Source organism: Bombyx mori, chromosome 27 (genome assembly GCF_030269925.1).
Source record: "Bombyx mori chromosome 27, ASM3026992v2".
Lineage (NCBI taxonomy): Eukaryota > Metazoa > Arthropoda > Insecta > Lepidoptera > Bombycidae > Bombyx > Bombyx mori.
Genome location: NC_085133.1, coordinates 1,636,696 through 1,661,682, shown reverse-complemented (window position 1 = coordinate 1,661,682; position 24,987 = coordinate 1,636,696). Strand labels below are relative to the sequence as shown.

Sequence of the window (24,987 nt, the reverse complement as noted above, 5' to 3'; positions counted from 1 at the left end):
GATGTGGCCCCCGTCGGACGGATTTCTATTGTTTGTTTTAAATTTATTTTATAAAAAAGTTTAGGTATTTGATTTATCGATTGAGGCACTACGAAGTATGCCGGGTCAGCTAGTTTTAAATAATGTTTACGTCACGTCAAAATCATGGAGAATATTGAAACATTCTATATCGGATACTAATAACAAAAGGAAATACATTTTGGTTATTCAGGGCAGCTCTGAATGGTCAATGTAGAGCGTAGAGCGTAGAGTCGTGGAGGTCGCTACCCTAATGACCTAGTTCGTCATAATTAGAACATTGTACAATTAAATCGTCGCAACACACTGATTTTGTCACAAAAAGCTCAGTGATCGAAGATTTATGGTAACGCTGATTTTGACACAAAAAGCTTAGTAATCGAACATTTACGGAAATATCGGCCTTGTCTCACATAAAGCTCGGTGATCGGGGATTTATGGTAACACTTATTATGGCAAAAAAGCTCAGGGATCGAATATTTATGGTAACGCTGTTTCAAAAAAAGTTCAGTTACCGAACATTTGCAGTAACATGGTTATTGTTACAAAAAGCTCGACGGTCGAAGATTTACGAAAAATCTGATTTTGACACAAAGCTTAGTGTTCTTTTTTTATTGCTTAGATGGGTGGACGAGCTCACAGCCCACCTGGTGTTAATTGGTTACCGGAGCCCATAGACATCTATAACGTAGACGGGCCACCCACCTTGAGATACAAGTTCTAAAGTCTCAGTATAGTTACAACGGCTGCCCCACCCTTCAAACCGAAACGCATTACTGCTTCACGTCAGAAATAGGCGGGTCGGTGGTACCTATCCGCGCGGACTCACAAGTGGTCCTACCACCAGTAATTACGCAAATTATAATTTTGCGGGTTTGATTTTTATTACACGATGTTATTCCTTCACCGTGGAAGTCAATCGTGAACATTTGTTGAGTACGTATTTTATTAGAAAAATTGGTACCCGCCAGCGGGATTCGAACACCGTTGCATCGCTTCAACACGAATGCACCGGACGTCTTATCCTTTCGGCCACGACGACTTCAAAAACATTTCGAACATTTACGGTAATATCGATCTTGTCACGTAAAGCTCAGTGATCGAACATTTACGGCCGTCTGGTTTAAGTGGTAAGTGACACGGTCACTACACAAGGGGGTCGCGGTTTCGAATCCCGCCAAGGGAAGATATTTGTATGATAAATATAAATGTCTTTTCCAGGGTTATGGATGTCTATTAAATATATGTATGTGTATAATAAAAATCTCACATTTATTTCCGTTATCTGGTACTTGTAACACAAGTTCTTTACGAACTTATCACGGGACCAGTTAACTTGGCGTGATTGTTAGTAAATATTTATTTATTTATTATTTATTTATTATTTATTTATTTACGGTAACATATCATAATATCTTCTTAAAAACAGCTCGATGACCAAATATTTAGGGTGACATTGATTTTCTCAAAAAAAAGAGGCAGGTATTGGACATTTACGGTAACGTTGTGTATGGTACAGTGTTAACAATGGTCACCGTTCTCGTCGAACTCGTCAATTTATGATTACGACGAAGAGTTCAAAAAGCGAACCAGCCCATAGACACAACCCACTGAGTTTTCTTACCGGAACTTCTCAGTGGGTCGCGATTCCGATCCGGGTTCAACCGAAACGAATTTGCTAACACTAACCCTAGCAAGAGCAGTGGTTCGCAGAGTCTACCACCGAATCGGAAACGCGACCCACCGAGAAGATCAGGCGAGAAACTCAGTGGGCTGTGTCTGTGGGTTAATTTACTTGTCGAGCCCTTCGTCGTAAGCGACGGGTTCGACGAGAACGATGATCGGCCAAATGCCGTTGTTCGGAACTTCTATATATGCAAGCTTATCTTAAAAATGTCTCTAGCGAGATTTATGCATTTACCAAATATTTTCTGTTCTATAATGACTACCGCCACACTTCTTTCACTTTTTGGGCCGTGAGCTCATCCACTCATTTAATAAATGAAAAACTCGTGCCATTGCGTGATGTGATCACCGCGAATCTTGCGCGTCATCTGATTTAATATCATGTCTCATTTTTGAAAATCGTTCTAGAAAGAGTACGACCACCCAAACCTTAGTAACGGGATTTTGGGTTGTGCGAAAGAGACGCCGCTCTACAAAGAGGTTTCGTCTCTCTCTGGAGCCCGAAACACTACATTTAACCTTTCTAACTGTATTCTATTTAAACAAACACACTCGGAATATCGACAGAACACTTCCTAACGCATTCTTCGCGTAATGAGCTATGACGTCAGAATGTACAATAAACAGTAACGGTATGAAAATAAAGAAAATTAGCGAATCGAATATCATTTTGTTTAAATTAAAAAAGAAATGAGTCGTTTAAAAATTGAGCACGCAGAATCATTTGAGATTAAAATTTCGTTACAAGGTTAAGCACGGTGAGTCCGATTTGAAATGAAAATAAAAACGTTCAGAAACACGCGTCATAGGCGCGAGTGGCAGTTTGGTTTAGTTTCCTAAATAGGATAACAAAAAAAAAACATTTTTCATCTTTATGGTTACATTTGATGTCTATGCAAATTTTTAAGCTATTAGACCGTTTTGAAATCGATTAAAATTATGTTAAACAAAATTCGCTACGCAGATAAGATACATACAAGCCACGTAGGGCACCGGTGACCTACAAAGCAGTCAACGTGTTAAAAAAATCTACGATTAGATATGTAATAATTAGTCACGGTAAATAATTAAAATTGAAAGACGGTTGTTGAGAATAGCACTAACTCATACCATAGGATTATATTATTATGTATATGTGGGTGAATTTGTGTTAAGCTACATGTGGCTCTGACGTCCACTGAATGCCTTGTAATTCATGAGATTAAAATACTTAAATAACCTTGCCCTTAAAAATCCCAAAAGTTTTAATGATGTTGAGCTTTCATACTTGCCGTAGAATTCTTTGAATTCACCAATTAGACACCTTATTAAAAAAATTTTTTTTCACGTAAATAATCATTGGGATATTATTGATAAACAGTTTTCTTTTTATTTAAAAATCAAAATTTATACTTCATTTTAGTTAAATATTTTATTCTAAAAAGACTGAAATGTTTTATTTATTTATCTTTGACTTTTTTATTCTTTCTTCTAATTACTGTCGGTAATTTAATTTTTGTTTCTGAAAAAAAAAAAGGATTCATAAATTAACATGTCGCGTTTGTTTTGTTAATAATATTTACAATATCCGATATATCGTAACAATTTACGCCGCGATAAATAATTTAAAAATTCGTACCGCGTAACCGAAGCCTTCGACTGAGCGATAAAAGTCCACAATATTAAAACTATTGAAGCGTGAATTTAACGTGTCAGTTCAGCGGCTTAGATAAGCTATTGATTAGCCACCGGCATGGGATCAGCTGATTAGATAATAGACGATAGCGGGCGGATCTTCGTGACTTTAATCCAAATTGGTGGGCAGGCGTTAAAGTATACCGTAATGTTCGATCCCCTCATCTCCTTTTTATCATCGCACCTCCCGCCATCGGAGCAGAGTTCATCCATATTTTCTCCGCTGCGTTCATCGACAGTGCGTTTCCAGAGGTATTTTTTGCCACGTACCATCCGGCTTTGGATTGAGCTCCCCTCCACGGTGTTTCCCGAGCGCTATGACATGTCCTTCTTCAAACGAGGCTTGTGGAGAGTATTAAGCGGTAGGCAGCGGCTTGGCTCTGCTCCTGGGATTGCTGATGTCCATGGGCGACGGTAACCACTCACCATCAGGTAGGCTGTATCCTCGTCTGCCTACAAGGGCAATAAAAAAAAAGTTCACAAGAGGACGCAAAAGTTCATGAAAGGGGCGATTGGAAATGTCAAATCCTAATTATCTTTAAAGCTCAGGGCCTACGTTTCAACGGAAAGTGGTCATTGTAACACTTGGACATCGGCTTTGCCGTCAGCTTTACCGTCAGGTTTGCCTCACAAGAGATCCTACCACCAGTAAGACCTTGTTGTTCTTTTTTAAATCGAGAAACGAGACCGTAGTGCTAAGCAGCCACTTTGGCGATTACCACTCACCAACAGGGGGCCGAATGCTCATCTGCTCTTAAAGGTATCGAAGGCATTTAGGACCATATATAAGAATTGAAAAACTATATGAGCACGTATTTTTTTTTGTAATAACAAAGCTCCGAAAAAGCTGTACACGAAAGCTCGTATCATTAAGGAAGCTTCGAACGTAAACAACTTGTACCGGACAGTTCTATAAATAGAGCAGATCCGTGGTTTAACTCTAAATAGTTTAAGCTAACCGGGTCACGTTAATCGGCCATAGTTCAAGTTGCTTGTCGATGTTTAACTTTCTGTTATCTATATATTAATACGTGAAGCAAAAACTTTGTATCCCTTTTTACGAAAATTGCGCGGACGGAGGAGTATAAAATTTTTCACAATTATAGAGAATAATATTGAGAAGAAGTGCACAATGCTAATATTTTTTAAAGATAATGCAAAAAAAAAATACATTAAATCAATAAAGAAAACATTACACACATTACATACCATGTATTTGACGCACACACGTATGCATACTATTTATTGACAAACTTTTGTTCTTGGCGTCCGTTGTCAAATTGAGAATAGATTAAATATTGTTTGTCTTTGTTAATATTTTTTATAGTGTAGTCTTGGCGAAATTTGTGATTATAGAAGTATAAAATACAATCATAATAGTGTATAAACTTACAATTCCAATTAATTATAGTCGAATTTCGACTACTGCGGGACCTCTAGTTTATATAATTTCGTTTCGGGATTATTGATTATACAAACACTGCTTTATTAGCTGTTAGAATGATTGCTATAAAAAAAATAGCGTCATTGGTATCCTAAAACTAAAAAACAAGATATTGATGTGCAATATGGCATTTTTTCGGTTTTGGCAAATCAAAGACATGATTAAAAATTAAGTTGTATTATTATTTCAATTGTTAAAGGAACACACCTTAGTCGTCGGTTTTTAATTCTTCTTCTCTATTCACTAACAGCCTAAGAGGCTATTCCAGCTACGTCCGGACGGGTAGGTGAGGTCACGGGCTCAACCTGAGAGAATTTTCTAACACTGGCCTTAGCAAGAGTAGTGCTGCGCAGAATCTACCACCGGACATATGTGACCACGAAAACTGTATTCAAAACGTCTAAAAAACACAAGACTAAGCCGTAAAGGTTTTGATAAATTATAATTATTATCTAAACCGTGCTTATCGATTATAAATCGCTGGTTTAAGACCGTAATTTGTAAGTAGATGTTATTTTTGACGCGAGTCACGTATTATATTTTATATTAACGATGCTAATGAGCGTATTATGCTTGCCTTAGTTTAATTAGATCCATAATAGACCTCTTTAGCAGCCATAAATTGGTAGCATACTGTTCTACATACAAAAACCACGGAGTCTCTTGCCGGGTATTCTCAGTGGTTTTGTTATTCCGACCTGATTCAGCGAAGAACTGCTGTTGATAAGGCAGATGTTAGTAAATTCTGTCAGGCTGAGACTTGTAAGCTTCCCTGCCAACGAAGGCTAAGACAGAATAGGCTGTTGAGATTACTAGCCGATATGTAGGTAGATGAAAAAGATGCTTTCATACCATAGGGGTAAAAATAGTTGCTCCAATGTTGGAGTGTGCTGCTCAAATCAGTGTCAGTGGCTTAAATTCGAGGACCTTTGATTTTAAAATTTTTTTTATTGTTTAGATGGGTGGACTAGCTCACAGCCCACCTGGTGTTCAGTGGTTGCCGGAGCCCATAGACATCTACAACGTAAATGCCGCCACCCACCTTGAGATATGAGTTCTAAGGTCTCAGAATAGTTACAACGGCTGCCTCACCCTGCAAAACGAAATGCATTACTGCTTTTAGGCAGAAATAGGCAGGGTGGTAGTATCTATCCATGCGGACTCACAAGAGGTCCTACCACCAGTAAAAGGAATACGCGAGTAGCAAGTCGCGGTCCGCAACTGCTTTTTATTTGGCCTAATGTGTTGAAATGGATAAAAATAAACTTCAATAGCTACAAGTATGACTAAGCATCACTAGACGACGTCTCGGTCGGGTTTGATTTATCTTCTTCATTGTACACGTAAATGTCAGGAATGAATTTTTTTCCACGGAGTTCCAGAAAAAACATCATGCAATTTACGTTAGACACGTTTCGCTAGTCGTTTCATTTGACTTACTGCGTCACGTTTGCACTGTGCATACTTCGTGCTATAAATGTATTTAATATGCATCTGCATCGTCAGCGTTGTAGCACAACAGATACATACCCTCATTGAGAAATTGCGTAGTCCAACGATCCCTTTAGTCAAGAGCTCGCAGATTCATGACCTGGCTTCGACTTTTAAGCGAGTTTACAGCTCCTACAATAGGATTTTGGGTCGAAATGTTATTTGCATTGGGTTGAGATACGATGATAGAAATAAGCATGGAGACGGGTAGACTGATGCACGGCTAACTTAGTACTTTTTTTTTTCGTGCCTATGCTGATAGCCTTGAGAGGCTAAATCAGCTTCGCCCTAACGAGTAGGTGAGCTGACGAGGCTCAAACCGGAGTGTTGCTAACACTGGCCCTAGCAAGAACAGTGCTTCGCGGAATCTACCACCGGATCGGAAACGCGACCCACTGAGAAGATCCGCCGAGAAACTCAGTGGGCTGAAGTACTTGTAGAGGTTTTGTGTTATCTCAGACAAGAAGGCACGGTATAAATCCATTTTTAATCTTTCATTAAATGTTATTTTTTGTTGCCTTTGTAGGCATACAAGCGACCACCTTGTGGTAAATAGTGATCGTTGTTATGGACATCACCAATGCTAATTGCGTAACGAAGTCCCCATCTACTGCTAAAGGTTCTCTTCAAATGAAGGAATGGCATTGTGTAATTAAAAGCAAAACCGCAAAACAATATAATTTGCGTAATTACTGGTGGTTGGGCGTCTTGTGACTACCGTGGTGGTAACCTACTACCACCCTTTCTATTTCTGGTGTGAAGCAGTAATGCGTTTCGGTTTGAAGGATGAGGTATTCGGCGTACTGAAAAACTGAGATTTAAAACTCATGTCTCAAGGTATGTGGTGGCGTTTACGTTGTTGATGTCTATGGGCTCCTTAGTTTGTTGAAACGTGGCCATTGTTTTTAATTTGTTTAATAAAACTTCATAATGTCGACGACCTTTATGTTACAAACAAAAGCGCCCCAGCTAGACAAAGGATCCCTATGATGTCACCGCGTATATGTCCCGAGAGCGAAATAATGTTATCGAGGCGACATGTGGACATTTACATATCAGATACGAGACGGGGTTTCAGTGCGGGCGGGTTCATAAGATGCGGCGGGAAGCGGAAAATTTGTAGGATTACTTCTCGAATTTCAATTAATATTAATTGGAACGATTTTGATAACATGTGTGTGTGTGTGTGTGTTTTGTGTGTGTGTGTGTGTGTGCGTGCGTGTGTGTGTGTGTGTGTGTGTTTGACGGATCCCTGGCTGGTTTATGGGTATACAAATGCGTAATTGGATTCAAGGATTTTTTTGGTTTTTATTTTTTTATTACTTAGATGGGTGGACGACCTCACAGCCCACCTCGTGTTAAGTGGTTACTAGAGTCCATAAACACCTATAACAGGAATGCCACCACCCATCTTGGAAAGGGAATTTATACTAAAGACATTGTCTAGTGCTATTATTGTTTAATTTGGAATTTGAACTTTTACAATTGTAATTTCTGAGATAGCTTAACGACATTTATTCTCAACGCAAGGTTAGTAATGTTATGTTATATGCGGAGAAAACTTTATTATTATTAATTATATTATTAACGTTATGCTATGTGTGGAGAAAAAGAAAACACGTGTATAATGGGTAAGGTTGCTGACTTATTACTAACTCCAAGTTGATGTTGGATAATATGAAGTTCGCCTCTCACTTTGCAGTCGAAGTCTCTATTGGGGAAGGGCGATCCCACCCTATATACCAGAAAGGGAAAATGGTGGGAGGTATTTTTTAAAAGTTTAATGCTATCCGTTTTTTAAAGGCTAATTAGTTTATTATTTAGGTTATCTAGTTTGCCATAGACACTTTTGTGATTTGTAAGATAATGTTTTTACAAATACATAATTGCCAAGAAAATTAGTATGTCAGTGCCTTATTTATCAGACCCGTTGACAGTGGAACCAACACCTTACGAAGGGCGCCCCGTAGCTGCGTCTAGACTACGCCGGGTGTAATGTTAAAAGCTTTTATTAAATAAACTAAGCTTCGTCTTCCTTAATTCGATAGCCGGAAAACTGAGAACTTAATTATTGTCTGTTATACAGAGTTAGTAATTGTAATATATCGTCTTCTCGCATTAAAACTGTATAATCTCAAAACTTACTAATTTTACAGGAGAGTGTTTTAAAGGTTTAACATGTGATATTTTTAATATTAATCATCTTTGCAACATTATTTTTTTAATTTTTTACCAGTTACACTATCTGTCTTTTAAAGTAATATAAAATTATTAATTAAAATATATATGTATAAAAACATATATATTAAAAAATTAATAAAAAAACTAAATCTAAACTACGCTCTTTGGACAGTATTTATGAGAAAGATACTGGTGATGCCAAATTATTCCGCATATTAACTCAATTTCATATATTTTTGGAAATTGTACACTTTTAATGCGAAAAGACGAGATGTGCATTTCGGAATCAATAAGAAAATAATCATAAGGGCATTTTTTTAAACTTATTAATCATATAAGTTAGTGACGTGCAACTGGAGAGTCTTATGTCCAGCAGTGGACTGCTATAGGCTAATGATGATTAATATATCCAACTGTGGTATTAATAAAGCTAGCTAAAAAGTCAAGTATATGCGGACTCCTCAGATAGTTTTTCATATAGTTCAGTATTAGATGGACCGTGTACTAACTGATATTTTTTTTTCTCTTACCTAAGCTGTTGGTCTAGAGAGACCATATCAGCGTAACCTTAACTAGTAGGCGAGCTCACGAGGCTCGATTGCACGATGTTGCTAACACGAACCCTAGCAAGAGCAGTGCATCGTTCAATCTACCACCAATCTGTCATTACTGGTGGTAGGACCTCTTGTGAGTCCGCGCGGGTGGGTACCACCACCCTGTCTATTTCTACCGTGAAGCAGTAATGCGTTTCGGTTTGAAGGATGGGGCAGCCGTTGTAACCGTACTTGAGACCTTAGAACTTATATCTCAAGGTGGGTGGCGCATTTACGTTGTAGATGTCTATGGGCTCCAGTAACCACTTAACACCAAGTGGGCTGTGAGCTCGTCCATCCATCTAACAATAAAAAAAAAAGTCAATTATATGCGGATTCCTTAGATTGTTTTTCATATAAGATGGACCGTGTACTAACTTAAAAAAATTCTCCTACCCAAGCTGTTGGTCTAGAGAGACCATATCAGCGTAACCTTAACTAGTAGGCGAGCTCACGGAGCTCAAACCTGACGATATTGCTAACACGAACCCTAGCAAGAGCAGTGGATCGTTCAACCCACCACAAATCTGCGAAGCACGGCTATTGCTAGGGCCAGTGTTAGCAACACCTTCGGTTTGAGCCCCGAGAGCTCACCTACATGCTAGGGCAACGCTGATATAGCCTCTCAAGGCTGTCAGCAAAAACAAAACAAAGATAGTTTGCTTATGGGAAACGAAAAATACAAATGTTTTTTTGTTTTAACATTACGCTCTTGTGTACGTGTGTGGGTGTGTCCGGTGCGCGTGTGATCAATGCGCGATAGTGAATGTGTATGTAGTTCAGTTAATAGTTGGCTGAAGAAAAATAAATCAGATCTTTCTTTCGATCTCTCGATTACTTCGCGTTTTTGGTGATCCGTAAAACGAATTATTGATATAATATAATCTCTCCATAATGTGTGTGGGTTTTATTGGGATGGAATGTTTGATTAAAAATTTCATACAATATTTTTTTTGTGTTGTTATCAACGAGAATCTCTTATCTATCTATCTATGGATATATAAATCAATTGCTGTTCGTTAGTCTCGCTAAAACTCGAGAACGGCTGGACCGATTTGGTTAATTTTGGTCTTGAATTATTCGTGGAAGTCCAGAGAATGTTTAAATGGTAGATAAATATGAAAATGTTCAAATTAAATCTAAATAACTATTTTGTTTTTACTTTGATGTTTATTTTATACAAAAGTTTAGATCTTTTATTTATCGATCGAGGCACTACGAAGTCTGCGCGGGTCAGCTTGTATTTTTATATAATTTGTAAGAAGTTATAGGATAGGTTAATCGTGAATAATGAAAAATACGATCGCTTGAGATTCAATCAAGCATATAGGATATGTAATATTTATTTAAAAGGATTACGTTCTTAAGGAACGAAAAAAATATTTATTTTATAATGAGGTATATGTCTCTTTTCTCACGTATACCTATTTATATTTATAAAGAACTCTATAAGGCTAGACTATTAAGCCTCTCGAAAAGAAAGGGGTTCTCTATATTCCCAAGTATTCGAGAAACTTAAAATGCAGAGCTATGAATGCATTTCCATTTCAAAGCGCTTAAACCTAATGTTGAATAAACAGAATCATAAATCAAGCTAATCTTACAAATCGCGATTCAATTTTGTACGGAACACCAACATAATTTGAAAAAATACATGTTATATAAAAATTTTATGCTTTTATAAGCAGAAAAGTTCAAGTATCAAGGTGGGCCTTGATACATCAGTCGAAAACCCATATTTTATAAGGGTTCTTCTTTCTAAAAAGAAGGCGTGACTGTCTAAGTTTTTGTTCTTCTTGCCCGTATCCCACATTATGTGGGGTCGGTTATGCGACCGGTTATGTGGTGGTAAGACCTCTTGTGAGTCCGCACGGGTAGGTACCACCTCCCTGCCTATTTCAGCCGTGAAGCAGTAATGCGTTTCGGTTTGAAGGGTGGGGCAGCCGTTGTAACTTAGAACTTATGTCTCAAGGTGCGTGGCGCATTTACGTTGTAGATGTCTATGGGCTCCAATAACCATTTAACACCAGATGGGCTGTGAGCTCGTCCGATCATCTAAGCAATAAAAAAAAATGTGAGGTGGCAGAATGTCCTCTTATTCCGTTCGGATCTATCATACGATATTCCTGTACTCACGAACAGGCATTTTGTATATAGAGTCCAGGTTTAGTTCTCCTCGCGTATGTGTTTTCAGAGCGTTTGGGGTTGATTCGGGTTTGGTCAACGCCACGCTAAGACTGAGTCACTCGTCGACTTACGCGTACTCTCTTGCTTTGTTCTATCTATTTGTTTTTGTCTATTTTCTATTATTGTGTTTGAACTTGCTACTGCTTTATCTGTGCCTTCTGTTCTCCGTAATTTCTCCTTCTTCTAAATATTGTTATACTTGTGATTGGAAATAAACTGTCCGTCCAATTACGGATTGCTTATTGTGCCGCCCGGCACTGGTGACCCGACCACCACCATCAGTAATTACTAAAAGCGGACACAACGCACTGTGGACCCTATCATGGTATTATCGGATATGTAAATCACTGCGTATGTTAATATTTCTCTGAGAACATAAACAAACAAAAAGCCTCGTTAAAATAAATAAATAATAAATATTTACTAACAATCACGCCACGTTAACTGGTCCCGTGATAAGTTCGTAAAGAACTTGTGTTACAGGTACCAGATAACGGAAATAAATGTAATATTTTTATTATACACATACATATATTTAATATACATCCATAACCCTGGAAAAGACATTTATATTTATCATACAAATATCTTCCCTTGGCGGGATTCGAACCCGCGACCCCCTTGTGTAGTGGCCATGTCACTTACCACTACACCAGACGGCCGTTATATATAAAATACCCTAGAACACCCTGTAATTAAAGAACAAAAAATACTAATGATACATTAATAATGATACATTCGTCGGCCGGTACTCCGGGTTTTAATGGCCCGGCTCTGCGCTCCGTTACCGTCTGAAGTGATTTTGTTCAATCAAAATAACTCATAAATATGTTTACGAGAGAACATATGACGTGGCTTTCGTTGTTTTGCTTCCACATGCACTGTTATTGTTTGTATCGGCGTTGTGAAATGAAAAAATGATTCTACAGTATACAATGTGTTGCTCTTGTAGAGCTGACTGATGGTTTTTATTTTCATTGCTTTTGTAGGCAGACAAGCACACGGCCCACCTGATGGTGTGTGGTTACCGTTGCCCATGGACATCAGCAATGCCAGAGGCCGCCGCTGCCTACCGCTTAATACTCTCCGCAAGTCTCGTTTGAAGAAGGACATGTCATAGCGCTCGGGAAACACCGTGGAGGGGAGCTCATTCCAAAGCCGGATGGTACGTGGCAAAAAAGACCTCTGGAAACGCACTGTCAATGAACGCAGCGGTTCCAGATAATATCAAATACATTCAGTGTTAAAAGTTTCTATTAACTAAATTAAGCACCGTTATCTATCTATATATTAATACGTGAAGCAAAAACTTTGTATCCCTTTTTATGAAAATTGCGTGGACGGAGGACGTATTAAATTTTCCATACTTATAGAGAATATAGAGAAGAAGTGCACAATGCTAATATTTTTTTTAAATAATGCACAAAAGATACATTAAATCAATAAATAAAACATTACACACACTACATACCATGTATTTGACGCACACACGCATGCATACTATTTATTGTCAAACTTTTCTTCTTGACGTCTGTTGTCAAATTGAGAATATATTAAATATTGTATGTCTTTATTAATATTTTTTTATAGTGTAGCCTTGGCGAAATTTGTGATTATCGAAGTATAAAATACAATCATAATAGTGTACAAACTTACAGTTCCAATTAATTATAGTCGAATTTCGACTACTACGGGACCTCTAGTATTAATTAATTAACCGTTAAACAAAGGATTTGATTGTTAACGATTTTCTGCATTTTCTATAAACGGTTTTTGCTCTAGACCAGTGATTCTCAACCTTTTTTTTGTTGCGGCGCATTTAACGGTTTCAAAATTTGGCGGCACACAAAAAAAAAAAAAGAAAAATTATTTACTTACTACAACACACTGCATAAATAGTTTATCAAAAAAATTTAATATACGAAATAAACTAAAATATACTATAATTTTTTTTTGTGGATTTAAATATATATTCATGTTTAAAATATTTTTCTTTTCCAATGATATAATTTAATAATATTAACATTATTATATAGGTATATTCGCAAAATTTGACGGCACACTTTTGAAATTTGGCGGCACACAAAAGTGCCGCGGAACAGTGGTTGAGAATCACTACTCTAGACGATTGGGCGAATTCGTAGCCCACTTATTTTATAGCTTAGTAATTTTTGGAGCCCGTAGACATCGCCTGCCCTACTTGATCTGTCCACCTTGACACATGAGATCGATGTTACAGATGTAAGCTCTCGCCTACCCTTTAGATTAGGAGGCGTTATAGCTTTTTTGCAAGAAATGAGTATTGTTAGCGTTATCCGTCGAACGCTAAATTATATTCCCGACGCTGAATGAAAACGCGTAGCCTAAATACAAGGAAGATTTACGATCAATCAAATGTTTTATTCGGAGATCGCGTCTACGCGGTAGTATCGGAAGAATTTGGCTTTTATTAGACGCGGGATATCGTTTATCAGTGAAACCAGCGACTATTCTTTTTTTTTTATTATTGCTTAGATTGGTGAACGAGCTCGCAGCCCACCTGGTGTTAAGCGGTTACTGGTGCCCATAGACATCTACGACGTAAATGTGCAACCCACCTTGAGGTATCAGTTCTAAAGTCTCAAGTATAGTTACAACGGCTGCCCCGCCCTTCAAACCGAAACGCATTACTGCTTCACGGCAGAAATAGGCACGGTGGTGGTACCTACCCGCGCGGACTCACAAGAGGTCCTACCACCAGTAAGAGTATATTACCAAGTAAGTACCATGTATTCAGCGTTATTAACGCCGGGATTTTTGAAATACAATCATATTATTACTCGTGGCTGAGCGTTTTGTGATTCCGCACGGGACTGTATCTCCGGCCCGCCTATTTCTGTCTGAAGGACGGGACGGTCGCCAATCGTCATGACATACTATTTAATACTATTCAATTGAGAGGTAGACCTCATATTTCAAGCTGGACAGCAGCATTTGTGCTATGATCTGTATGGTTTTATTTATTTCTAAGATACCGGAGCCCATAGACATTAACAACATAATCACCTTGAGGCGTGGTTTTTATGAGATCGCAGTTATACAGTGCAAAGACTACAACACTCTTCAAATCGAAACGCATTACTGCTTCAGGCAAGAAAGAAGGCAGTAATAGGATGGTTACTCGTGCGGGCTCACAAGACCTATCACCACTATCCTCCCACCAGTAAAAAGCGAGTTCCGAAAACAGCTTGATACACACTTAACATTATGTAGTCTGTGAGCTCGTTCACCATTTTAGTCGTTAAGAAATACGTACAGAGTTTTTTTATTAATTTTTTATTGCTTAGATGGGTGGACGAGCTCACAGTCCACCTGGTGTTAAGTGGTTACTGGAGCCCATAGACATCACGCAAACGCGTCACCCACCTTGAGATATAAGTTCTAAGGTCTCAAGTATAGTTACAACGGCTGTCCCACCCTTCAAACCGAAACGCATTACTGCTTCACGGCAGAAACAGGCAGGGTGGTGGTACCTACCCGCGCGGACTCATAATAGATCCTACCACCAGCAATAATGTAATTAATACACATTTTACAATATTTTCTGTAGCCATTGTAGCTTCTAGACATCATTAACGCCTGCCTAACTATGGAGTGGTGGTCTTTTGTGTATCAACCAATTAATACAAAGTGAGCTCGGATCTTTGACCCATCTAGTTCAATAAAAAGAAATAGAGGACCGTGTAGTATCGCAATTCCATCGTTCAATGAAGCTAATAACTTAAGATCGCGTGTACACTTTCATGATTGCTTTCAATTTCATAATATTTTAACCGCTCGTTTTTATAGTACCGTAGTAGTAGGAGTAATCTATATCTAATATACAAAATTCTCGTGTCACAATGTTCGTTCCCATACTCCTCCGAAACCGCTTGACCGATTCTCATGAAATTTTTTATTCATATTCAGTAAGCCTGAGAATCGGCTACTATCTATTTTTCATACCCCTAAGTGATTAGGGTTGTCCACCCCTAACATTTTATTTATTTATTTGGACATTTTTTTTTGTTATAATGAGGTATTATGTGGTTGAATGAGGTTTTGTTATTTTTATTATATATTCCCTCATCGTTCAAAGCACTACATACCTCTTTCACTCATTTACCACATCCTTACACACTTACAATAAGTTAGTTTTTTTTTCTACACTAGAAATTCCCTAGAAATCTTATTTAAGGCAAAACAATGTTTGCCGGGTCAGCTAGTTAATATTATAAAGCTGAAGAGTTTGTTTTTTTGAACGCGCTAATCTCAGGAACTACTGGTCCGATTTGAAAAATGCTTTCAGTGTCAGATAGCTCATTAATTGAGGAAGGCTATAGGCTATATAATATCACGCTAAGACAAATGCAAGCGGAGCACCGATAAAGATTGTTTCAAAATCGAGGTATTTTTCCCTTTTGAGAGGTTCCGCTGCGTGCGCTGCGGCAACGGTTAAAGTTACGCTAAAATAATGTTAAACAAAATTGTTCCCCTTTAAAAGTTTAAAAAAAAAAGTCCGCAACAGCATAAGTCTATATTTAAAGGTTGGCTCACTATAACGTTTTTTATGCTAACCAAATTCGTTCTAAAATAAAGCATTATTTGTGCAGGTGTTTTTATAAAGATTATATTAATCCCTATCCAACCATTACGTTATTCATTACAACATTGAAACACCCAAATAACTTCAAGATAGGCTTTGGCAATTATAGATTTTTCTGGATTTCTCCAGGATCCCATCATCAGATCTTGATGATTATAGGACCATTCGGGAAGTCTACATATTCGCACAAAAAAAAAAAGAATTATCAGAATCGGTTCAAGCATTCTCGAGAAATCGGTGAACATACATAGATAAAAAATTACAGTCGAATTGATAACTTCCTGTTTTGAAGTCGGTTAAAAAGCGTGAGCTTGGTACCTTAAATAACTCCTTAACATACTCTATTATTCAAAAATAGTTTTATATATCTAAGTTTGTGCAGGCAAAGTGCTCTTCTTTGGTTTTACTCGCCGCGTACCGAGCATAATATAACTAAAAAAAGTGCTTATGAAAGATTACAATACCCTAGAGTTAAAATAAAAAAAATGTGTATTTTGCAATGTCTATTGCTATATATAGGTATATTTTATCGTGTCTACACAAAATTCGGCATTATCTTCGTTCTGTTATTATTTATCCAATAGCAGTGGCATTTACCATGTTTTACCAATAACCACACTCAATTCTACCGTTTTTGAAGTCACTGGATATGTCAATTCCAGTATTTATTCTCTTAAGAAATTATTTTCATTTTATTAGCAGCCGAGTGTACCCGATCTAGTGACGTGACTATGCTAATTCATCTGACAATTACCTGACTGAAATCTGTGATTGGTTCATAACAAAACATGCTTACAACGAGACCTGACCTTCTTCGAATAATCCTTAAGCGTATTTTTCGGTTTGTAACAACGAAGTTCTTCATGTGGCCAATGATTGGAGGCACTGAAGGGACATTACAAGGAGTAAAATCCTGTCGAAATATGATGGTCACGACCGTCAGCAGTGAGGAAACGTGGCGAGGAGGAGATAATTTGGTTGGCAACGATCACGTGGTTCTGTAGCCACTTCACAACCGGCTACGCTCATCTGACGTTAATGGCAATAAAAAAAACCCATCTGTAACAAATCGTTTACGAGTTTTTATAACTCAATTTTACGAACTGCCTCAGCTTCTTGCTTTACGAGCCGTAAACCAATTCTGGATAAACGGCGCGGCGACGCGGCCCATCGTCCAAACATTGAGGCGGGATTTTTGACACCGCAACTATATTATCTTTTTTTTTATTGCTTAGATTGGTGGATGAGCTCACAGTCCACCTGGTGTTAAGTGGTCACTGGAGCCCATAGACATCTACAATGTAAATGCGCCACCCACCTTGAGATATAAGTACTAAGATCTCAGTATAGTTAAAACGGCTACCCCACCCTTCAAACCGAAACGCATTACTGCTTTACGGCAGAAATAGGCGGGGTAGTGGTACCTACCCGTGCGGACTCACAAGAGGTCCTACCACCAGTGATATATACATATCTGTACTTAATATTATAAATCTGAAGAGTTTGTTTGTTTGTTTGAACGCGCTAATCTCAGGAACTACTGATCCAATTTGGTCCGAATCGGTTCAAGCATTCTCGAGAAATCGGTGAACATACATAGATAAAAAATTGTGGTCGAATTGATAGTCTCCTCTTTTGAAGTCGGTTAAAAAGCGAGATTTTTGTACCTTAAATAGCTCCTTAACATCCTATGATTCAAAAGTATTTTCACTTTCTACGTAAATGAAGTCGCGGGTAAAATGTAGAGATATGCCAAAGTAACTATTCCACGCGGACGACGTCGCGGGCAAAAGCTAGAGTATGTATATTTTTGCCGTAAATTTCGTTTCACTGCAATTCTTACACTTCCATCTCGTATCTGAATCTCGATTATGGCCTAAAGATTCACGTCTAAGAATGGCCAGATCGGGAAATGAGTCTATGCTGGATTTCCAATCTCAGAGAGAGAGGTACCGATTTTTCAAAGGAGTCCAGTCTACTTGACGTTGCAAGATTCGCTCTTTTGCTAAAATGTCAGGAATGTATACAGTAAAAGCTCTTTATTCGCTGGGTAGATGCTCCGTTAATATGCCGCGAATACAGAAACCGTCAATAAGGAATGATAATTTACGTATTTGGGATTATAGAAGATACGTTTTTAGGTGCTAAAATAAAAACCAAGTACATGCATATGTATATTAAAAAATGAATTTAATTTAAGTTTTTGACCATATTGATTATAGAGGACGCGTTTACAAAGGATATTCGGTTGGATACCTGGTTATATTGGAATCCTTTTTAACAATGTGTATGTACCGATGTACCGATTAGATCCGCGTATATATGACTTACTGGTGGTAGGACCTCTTGTGAGTCCACACGGGTAGGTACCACTATCCTGCCTATTTCTGTCGTGAAGCAGTAATGCGTTTCGGTTTGAACGGTAGGGCAGCCGTTGTAACTATACTGAGATCTTAGAACTTATATCTCAAGGTGGGTGACGCATTTACGTCGTAGATGTCTATGGGCTCCAGTAACCAATTAGCACCAGGTGGGCTGTGAGCTCGTCCACCTATGTAAGCAATAAAGAAAAAAAGAATTGGTACGCATTTTTTTAATCCGCGAATAGTGAAAACGCGAATGAAGGAAGCACGAATGAGGACCTTTTACTGTAGTACTCTAAAGTATAGTGTGGCGGTAGCCATCATATAACACAAGATATTTGACAGATGCCTGAATCTCGCTTACGATATTTCAAGATAAGCTTGCATATATACAAGTTCCGAACAACAACATTCGGACCGTCGGTCTACCGAGCAATATCACCCGTTCGGTGGAAATCTTCCCTTTGTCGTACAGTAACACGACAAAACCTCCAAAATCGTCGTGGTCTAAGGGATAAGACGTCCGGTGCATTCGTGTTGAGCGATGCACCGATGTTCGAATCTCAGGCGGGTACCAATTTTTCTAATGAAATACGTACTCAACAAATGTTCACGATTGACTTCCACGGTGAAGGAATAACATCGTGTAATAAAAATGAAACCCGCAAAATTATAGTTTGCGTAATTACTGGTGTTAGGACCTCTTGTGAGTCCGCGCGGGTAGGTACCACCACCCTGAATCTATTTCTGCCGTGAAGCAGTAATGCGTTTCGGTTTGAAGGGTGGGGCAGCCGTTGTAACTATACTGAGATCTTAGAACTTATATCTCAAGGTGTGTGGCGCATTTACGTCGTAGATGTCTATGGGCTCCGGTAACCACTTAACACCAGGTGGGCTGTGAGCTCGTCCACCCATCTAAAGTACAGTAACATAGTGCATCAATAAAAAAAAGGAAAACCTTCAATCAGTGTGCTGTTCCGCAAAGCGCTTATTTTAATGAAACTGTCTCTTCCAGGTGAAAATGGCATCGATAGAGCAAACCCCGACGGTGGCTACGACCCCGTACATGGAGAACGTCACTGACCCGACACTGGCAGCAGCCGCCGCCGCGAAGAAACAGGCTCGGGGCAGAGGAAAAGCGCAACCAGAAAAACCTAAGAGGAGCTTGATGTGCCTCACTCTGGACAACCCTTTACGGAAACTATGTTATAGCATCGTTGAGTGGAAGTATCCTTTTCAACGACAAGCTCAAAGCTTTTCATGATTTTAGCTTAATTAGGCATGTGGTATTGGAAGCACGCACGTGTAGGTAGCGCTTCGGCATATTTCTGGTACGAAGCTGTCAGAGTTAAAGGCTCTGATCGATAATGCAACTGATAAGTTAAACTGATCACTCAAAGGTCCCATTCACGCCATGTGCTATTCACTGCTATTCTTATTTACGGCATAAACAAGGTTTATTTTTCATTGCTTAGACAAATAAACGAGTGGTTACCGGAGCCTATAGACATCAACCACGTAAATAATAAGGTCATCCACCGTGTGACACGAGCTCTAAGTCTCAGTTCCACAGTGCAATCATTGCTCCGGTTTTCAAATTGCATTGCGTTACAGTTTCGTGACAGATAAAGGCTTGGTGGTTAGTGCTTACCACCAGAGATTGCTGGCTGATGATTATTATTATTATTATTTTTATTGCCTGTGTAGACAGACGAGCATACGGCCCACCTGATGGTGAGTGGTTACCGTCGCTTATGGACGTCAGCAATACCAGGAGCAGAGCCAAGCCGCTACCTATCATTTCATACTCTCCACAGGCCTCGTTTGAAGAAGGACGTGTTATATTATTATGATTATAAGATTATCAAGATGGACCGACGACCTATTGAGGTTCGCGTGGATCCGCTAGATGCCAACAACGCTGGACCGATCTTTGTGACGAGGCGTGGTGGAAGCCTATGTCCAGCAGTGGACGTCTGTGGGCTGATAAAATAGAATAGAGATTATCAAAAATCAAGCAATGAAAATCATGCAATTATACCCGAAAACCAATCACCGCACCGGTCGTTAGACTTTCGTGTTTTCTTTGTCATAAATACAAAAATAGTTTCTGTACACAATGTTCCGAGTCGCGTCTGGTTTGACTCAATGCTGTTAAAATTATCCGCTTGACGCGTCCCAGAGGCGAGTGTTTTTATATAGTTTCGATTTAGATAGTCCGGGCTTGGGTAGGCTTGTCCTATAGCAGAATTAGAGTGTCGATCTTGCGCTTGCGACCTAGTTCTGTGGACGACTTTTTTCCTGGGCTTTTTCAAAAGACCGAGATTAGAAATGAGCTCTTTTATAAAAGAACATAGTTATCCCCTAAAGGTCTCTTTTCAAGGGCCTCTCCATGGTCCAATGTAGCTTTATGGATGAAGATAAATTTAAAAATAAGATGATGATGGATATACTTAGGACACAGTAGAGACTCGTGGTTATTCTAAAATATTTATTGACTGCACTTGACAGCACTAAATAGGTAGAAGAAATCATAGACCAATTCGATGCTAAGTGCCTACGGAATTCTATGGATTTTACAAGGTGAATGTCACCACCCACCTTGAGATGTAAGATTAAAGTCTCAATTGTATTGAATAATGGTTGTCGCAATCATGGCGGGCTAGAAAGTATGGCTGCGGCTGAAATAGGCCGGATCGCCGCGTCCGTGCTCACAATGCATCCTACTATGAGTACTATGAAGATTCGTTGGTGTGGTTTCCCTCAATACGTACATAAAACTGCTTACATAGTCAGTTAGATCTCGCGCCGGGCGCTGTTTTTGTTTCTCGTGTATGCTGTGTCGTGTTGTGTAATCAAATAAACAAAGAAGTGGTTAGATTGGATTCGAAATTTATTTGTAAACACGTGGTTTATGTACGGCGGAGTTGATTGAACCACATCCTCAGGTTAGAGTCCCGTGAGCTCACCTACCCGCTCGGTGATGCTGGCATAGCCCTCAAAAGGTACCACCTTAGGTAGAAAAAAATATACGATTTATACATTTAGAGGCTATGTATAATTTTGTGTGAAGCCATACCATTTCTTTGGTTTTCCCTTGGCCTTTAAACACTACAACACAGTTTTTGGAAAGCTTGGGGCTCTATTCGTATTGTCAGGGCTCCAGTAATCATTTAACGATACCAAATTCATTTATAAAGCTCAATAAAAAGAAGACATTTAGAAAATGCAAAGAAAATTAGATTTATTTTGTGTACTGGGAATAGTCTGAAGATTTGTTGTTATTATTTCCTTGACTAAATTTTATAGACCATTTGAATACATGATCTTGACCACGATCTTCGCAAATTGCATCGCCTTAGCGGTATTCACACCGTACCCGTTCGGAGATACGAACAACACAAATCAAATACTGGTAAGTAGCTTCGAAGGATCTAACTGGTGTTATGGCGTCTTGGGAGCACGCACGGGTATTTACCATCCTGCCTATTACTGCTGTGGAGCAGTAATGCTTGATTGAAGAATCGGGCAGCCGTGACGGAACTTGAGACTTCAAACTCATTACTCAAGCGTCGTGAGCTAGTTCATCCATTATAGCAATATAAAAAGTCTGTGGTCTTAATGCCGCGTGTCTTTTTATCGGGTGATACTAGGCAAGATGCAAGGAATAGGATTTGTTTGAGATGATCCCTTCATCTGCATTTTACCATTCCACCTCCTGCCACCGGACTAGAGTTCATCCACAGTTTGTTTGCAGAGAACTTTTTTGCCACAAAGCATTTGACTCTGGAATGAACAGACTTTGGAATGGTGACTCAGAAATTCCTCAGCAATAGATAGCAGCTTGGCTATGCTCCTGGAATGAGTCCATGGGTATTGGTGACTGCTTACCGTATGCTCGTCTGCTAAGGCATAAAAAAGATGAAACTAAATTTTTTTCGACTTATCGACTTATAGTTCAAGGTTGTCCAAATCTTTGCTTTATACTTCATTAAGAAACATAAACAGAATATGCTCTGTATCTGTGGACATTGCAATAAATTGGATATCTGCCAAAACTCTTTAAGCGCGGCTGTTTATCTTGCTCACCGATTCTCCCAAGAAATAACTGTTATGTCAATCCTAATTATTTTATATTTAATAAATATTATGAACTGACATTACAGATATCTTCGTAATGACATCAAATCCTGATAGATTTGGGCACTATCTCACTTATTTTTGTCGTCAAACAAGCACCGGTCTTTCATGCATTTCTGTTTGCGGAGCAATGTATTTGCAACAGTGATAAGATTTTGACCCCCTGGTTTAAACCTTGGTTCTTACGTAAAACCAACTTCATCTTCTTCAGTTATCATCTTCAAGGTTTCATCTGAATTCCTCTTGAATACCACAAAACAGTAGGAATGGAGAACTATCTAGCCAGATCTGTCAAAATTTGTATTTTCGCAGTCTTCGTTAAAGACTCGACTTTTTTTTATTGCTTAAATGGGTGGACGAGCTCACAGCCCACCCGGTGTGAAGTGGTTACTGGAGTCCATAGACATCTACAACGTAAATACGCCACTCACCTTGAGATACAAGTTCTAAGGTCTCAGTGTAGTTACAACGGCTACCCCACCCTTCAAACCGAAACGCATTACTGCTTCACGGCAGAAATAGGCGGGGTGGTGGTACCTACTCGTGCGGACGCACCTACCGCCAGTAATTACGCAAATTATAATTTTGAGGGTTTGATTTTTATTACACGATGTTATGCGTATTTCATTAGAAAAATTGGTACCCGCCTGCGGGATTCGAACACCGTTGCATCGCTAGATACGAATGCACCGGACGTCTTATCCTTTAGGCCACGACGACTATCAGATAACTAATTCAGTAGTAGCTGGTCCCTGATGCAATATCCTCTATTAGTTCATTTTTCAGTCAAATATTTGGCCTTTCTTTAATGACGTTTTGTAATTTCAGGAAAAAGTGGAATGGGTTTTCATGGTGATATTCACCGGGGAGTGCATCATCAAGATCATAGCGTACGGCTTCTTTTTTCATCCAGGAGCCTATCTTCGGAATACTTGGAACAGTCTAGATTTTACTATAGTCACAATCGGGTAAGAGTTTTTAAGGGCTATTTTATCTAGCATTGAAATGATAGTGTTGAAAAATTGAAAAATTGACTCTGGTGGGCAAGGTAGAAGGGAAAAGACCCGCCGGCCGGCCACCAAACCGTTGATCAGATCAGATAACTGCACTCACTGGACTCTCTGTTGCGACCGCCCTGAGAGAAGCCGAATACCGAAGGAAATGGAAGCTGATGGTACAAAGAGCCACAAAGGGCTTTCAAGGACACAGCCTTCAGCAATGAAGTATGCGACTAAGAAGAAGAAGAAATGATAGTGAAAAGTTCGAATAGACCTGATTCGAAAAGATTACATTATGTAATCTTTTCATTTTGCTTAGTTCAGACTAAGTTTTGCATTGCTTTATCTTTCTTATCTTTATCTTGCTTTATCAGTCGCGGTTATCTACATTATAAATGATCCTATTGTTTTCACATAGCATCCTAACCGCAGTCTTAGTATACCCGTAATAATAGCGCCGATAAATCGAAAACTCACTTAAACTATTATAAAAATCGTGGGAAGAGCCTGTTAAGTAATAGTACATTATTTATAAGTATAGCCATCTTGGATACTTGAGATAAGTAGAGGATGCAGTATATTATAATCTATCTATAATATATAATAATATACATATAATCTTTCTATAATATATATCTATATATTAATACGAAAATTGCGCGGACGGAGGAGTATGAAATTTTCCACACTTATAGACAATATAGAGAAGAAGTTCACAATGTAATATTTTTTAAAATAATGTACAAAATATACATTAAATCAATAAAGAAAATATTACACATACTACATACCATGTATTTGACGCACACACGCATGCATACTATTTATTGTCAAACTTTTTTTCTTGACGTCTGTCTTCGATCGTCTGTGGTCAAATTGAGAATAGATTAAATATTGTTTGTCTTTATTAATATTTTTTTATAGTGTAGTCTTGGCGAAATTTGTGATTATAGAAGTATAAAATACAATCATAATAAGGTACAAACTTACAATTCTAATTAATTATAGTCGAATTTCGACTACTGCGGGACCTCTAGTATCTATAAATCTATCAATGAAATTAATTGATAAACAATTTAAAAAAAACTTCCGTTCATTCATGGGGAGGGTTGGTAAACTAACACGATGCTGTTTGCCGTCTGTGAGCTGCGTTGCTTAGAATTTAAGCCTTCGTTGTCTAAGAGTCATTGAAAAACAAATCTATATATTAATACGTGAAGCAAAAACATTGTATCCCTTTTAACGAAAATTGCGCGGACGGAGGAGTATGAAATTTTCCACACTTATAGAGAATATAGAGAAGAAGTGCACAATGCTAATATTTTTTTAAAATAATGCATAAAAGATACATTAAATCAATAAAGAAAATATTACACATACTACATACCGTGTATTTGACGTATACACGCATGCATACTATTTATTATTAAACTTTTGTTCTTGACGTCTGTGGCCGAATTGAGAATAGATTAAATATTGTTTGTCTTTGTTAATATTTTTTATAGTATAGTCTTGGCGAAATTAGTGATTATAGAAGTATAAAATACAATCATAATAGGGTACAAACTTACAATTCTAATTAATTATA

At 38.4% G+C, this 24,987-nt stretch overlaps 1 protein-coding gene across 6 annotated transcripts in view; it reads left to right on the top strand.

The window, feature by feature from the left end:
* LOC101740314 (muscle calcium channel subunit alpha-1) overlaps positions 1-24,987 on the top strand; it is a 75,412-nt gene that overhangs the window by 5,067 nt on the left and 45,358 nt on the right. For all 6 annotated transcript variants that reach the window (XR_002430166.3, XM_021346212.3, XM_062676413.1 and 3 more), the window contains exons 2-4: positions 19,277-19,488; positions 21,571-21,676; positions 23,230-23,369. Coding sequence is in view for 5 of the 6 variants with exons in the window: in XM_021346212.3 (XP_021201887.1) it covers positions 19,283-19,488; positions 21,571-21,676; positions 23,230-23,369 (452 nt within the window). In the remaining variant the exon portion in view is untranslated. The remainder of the gene's footprint in view (positions 1-19,276; positions 19,489-21,570; positions 21,677-23,229; positions 23,370-24,987) is intronic.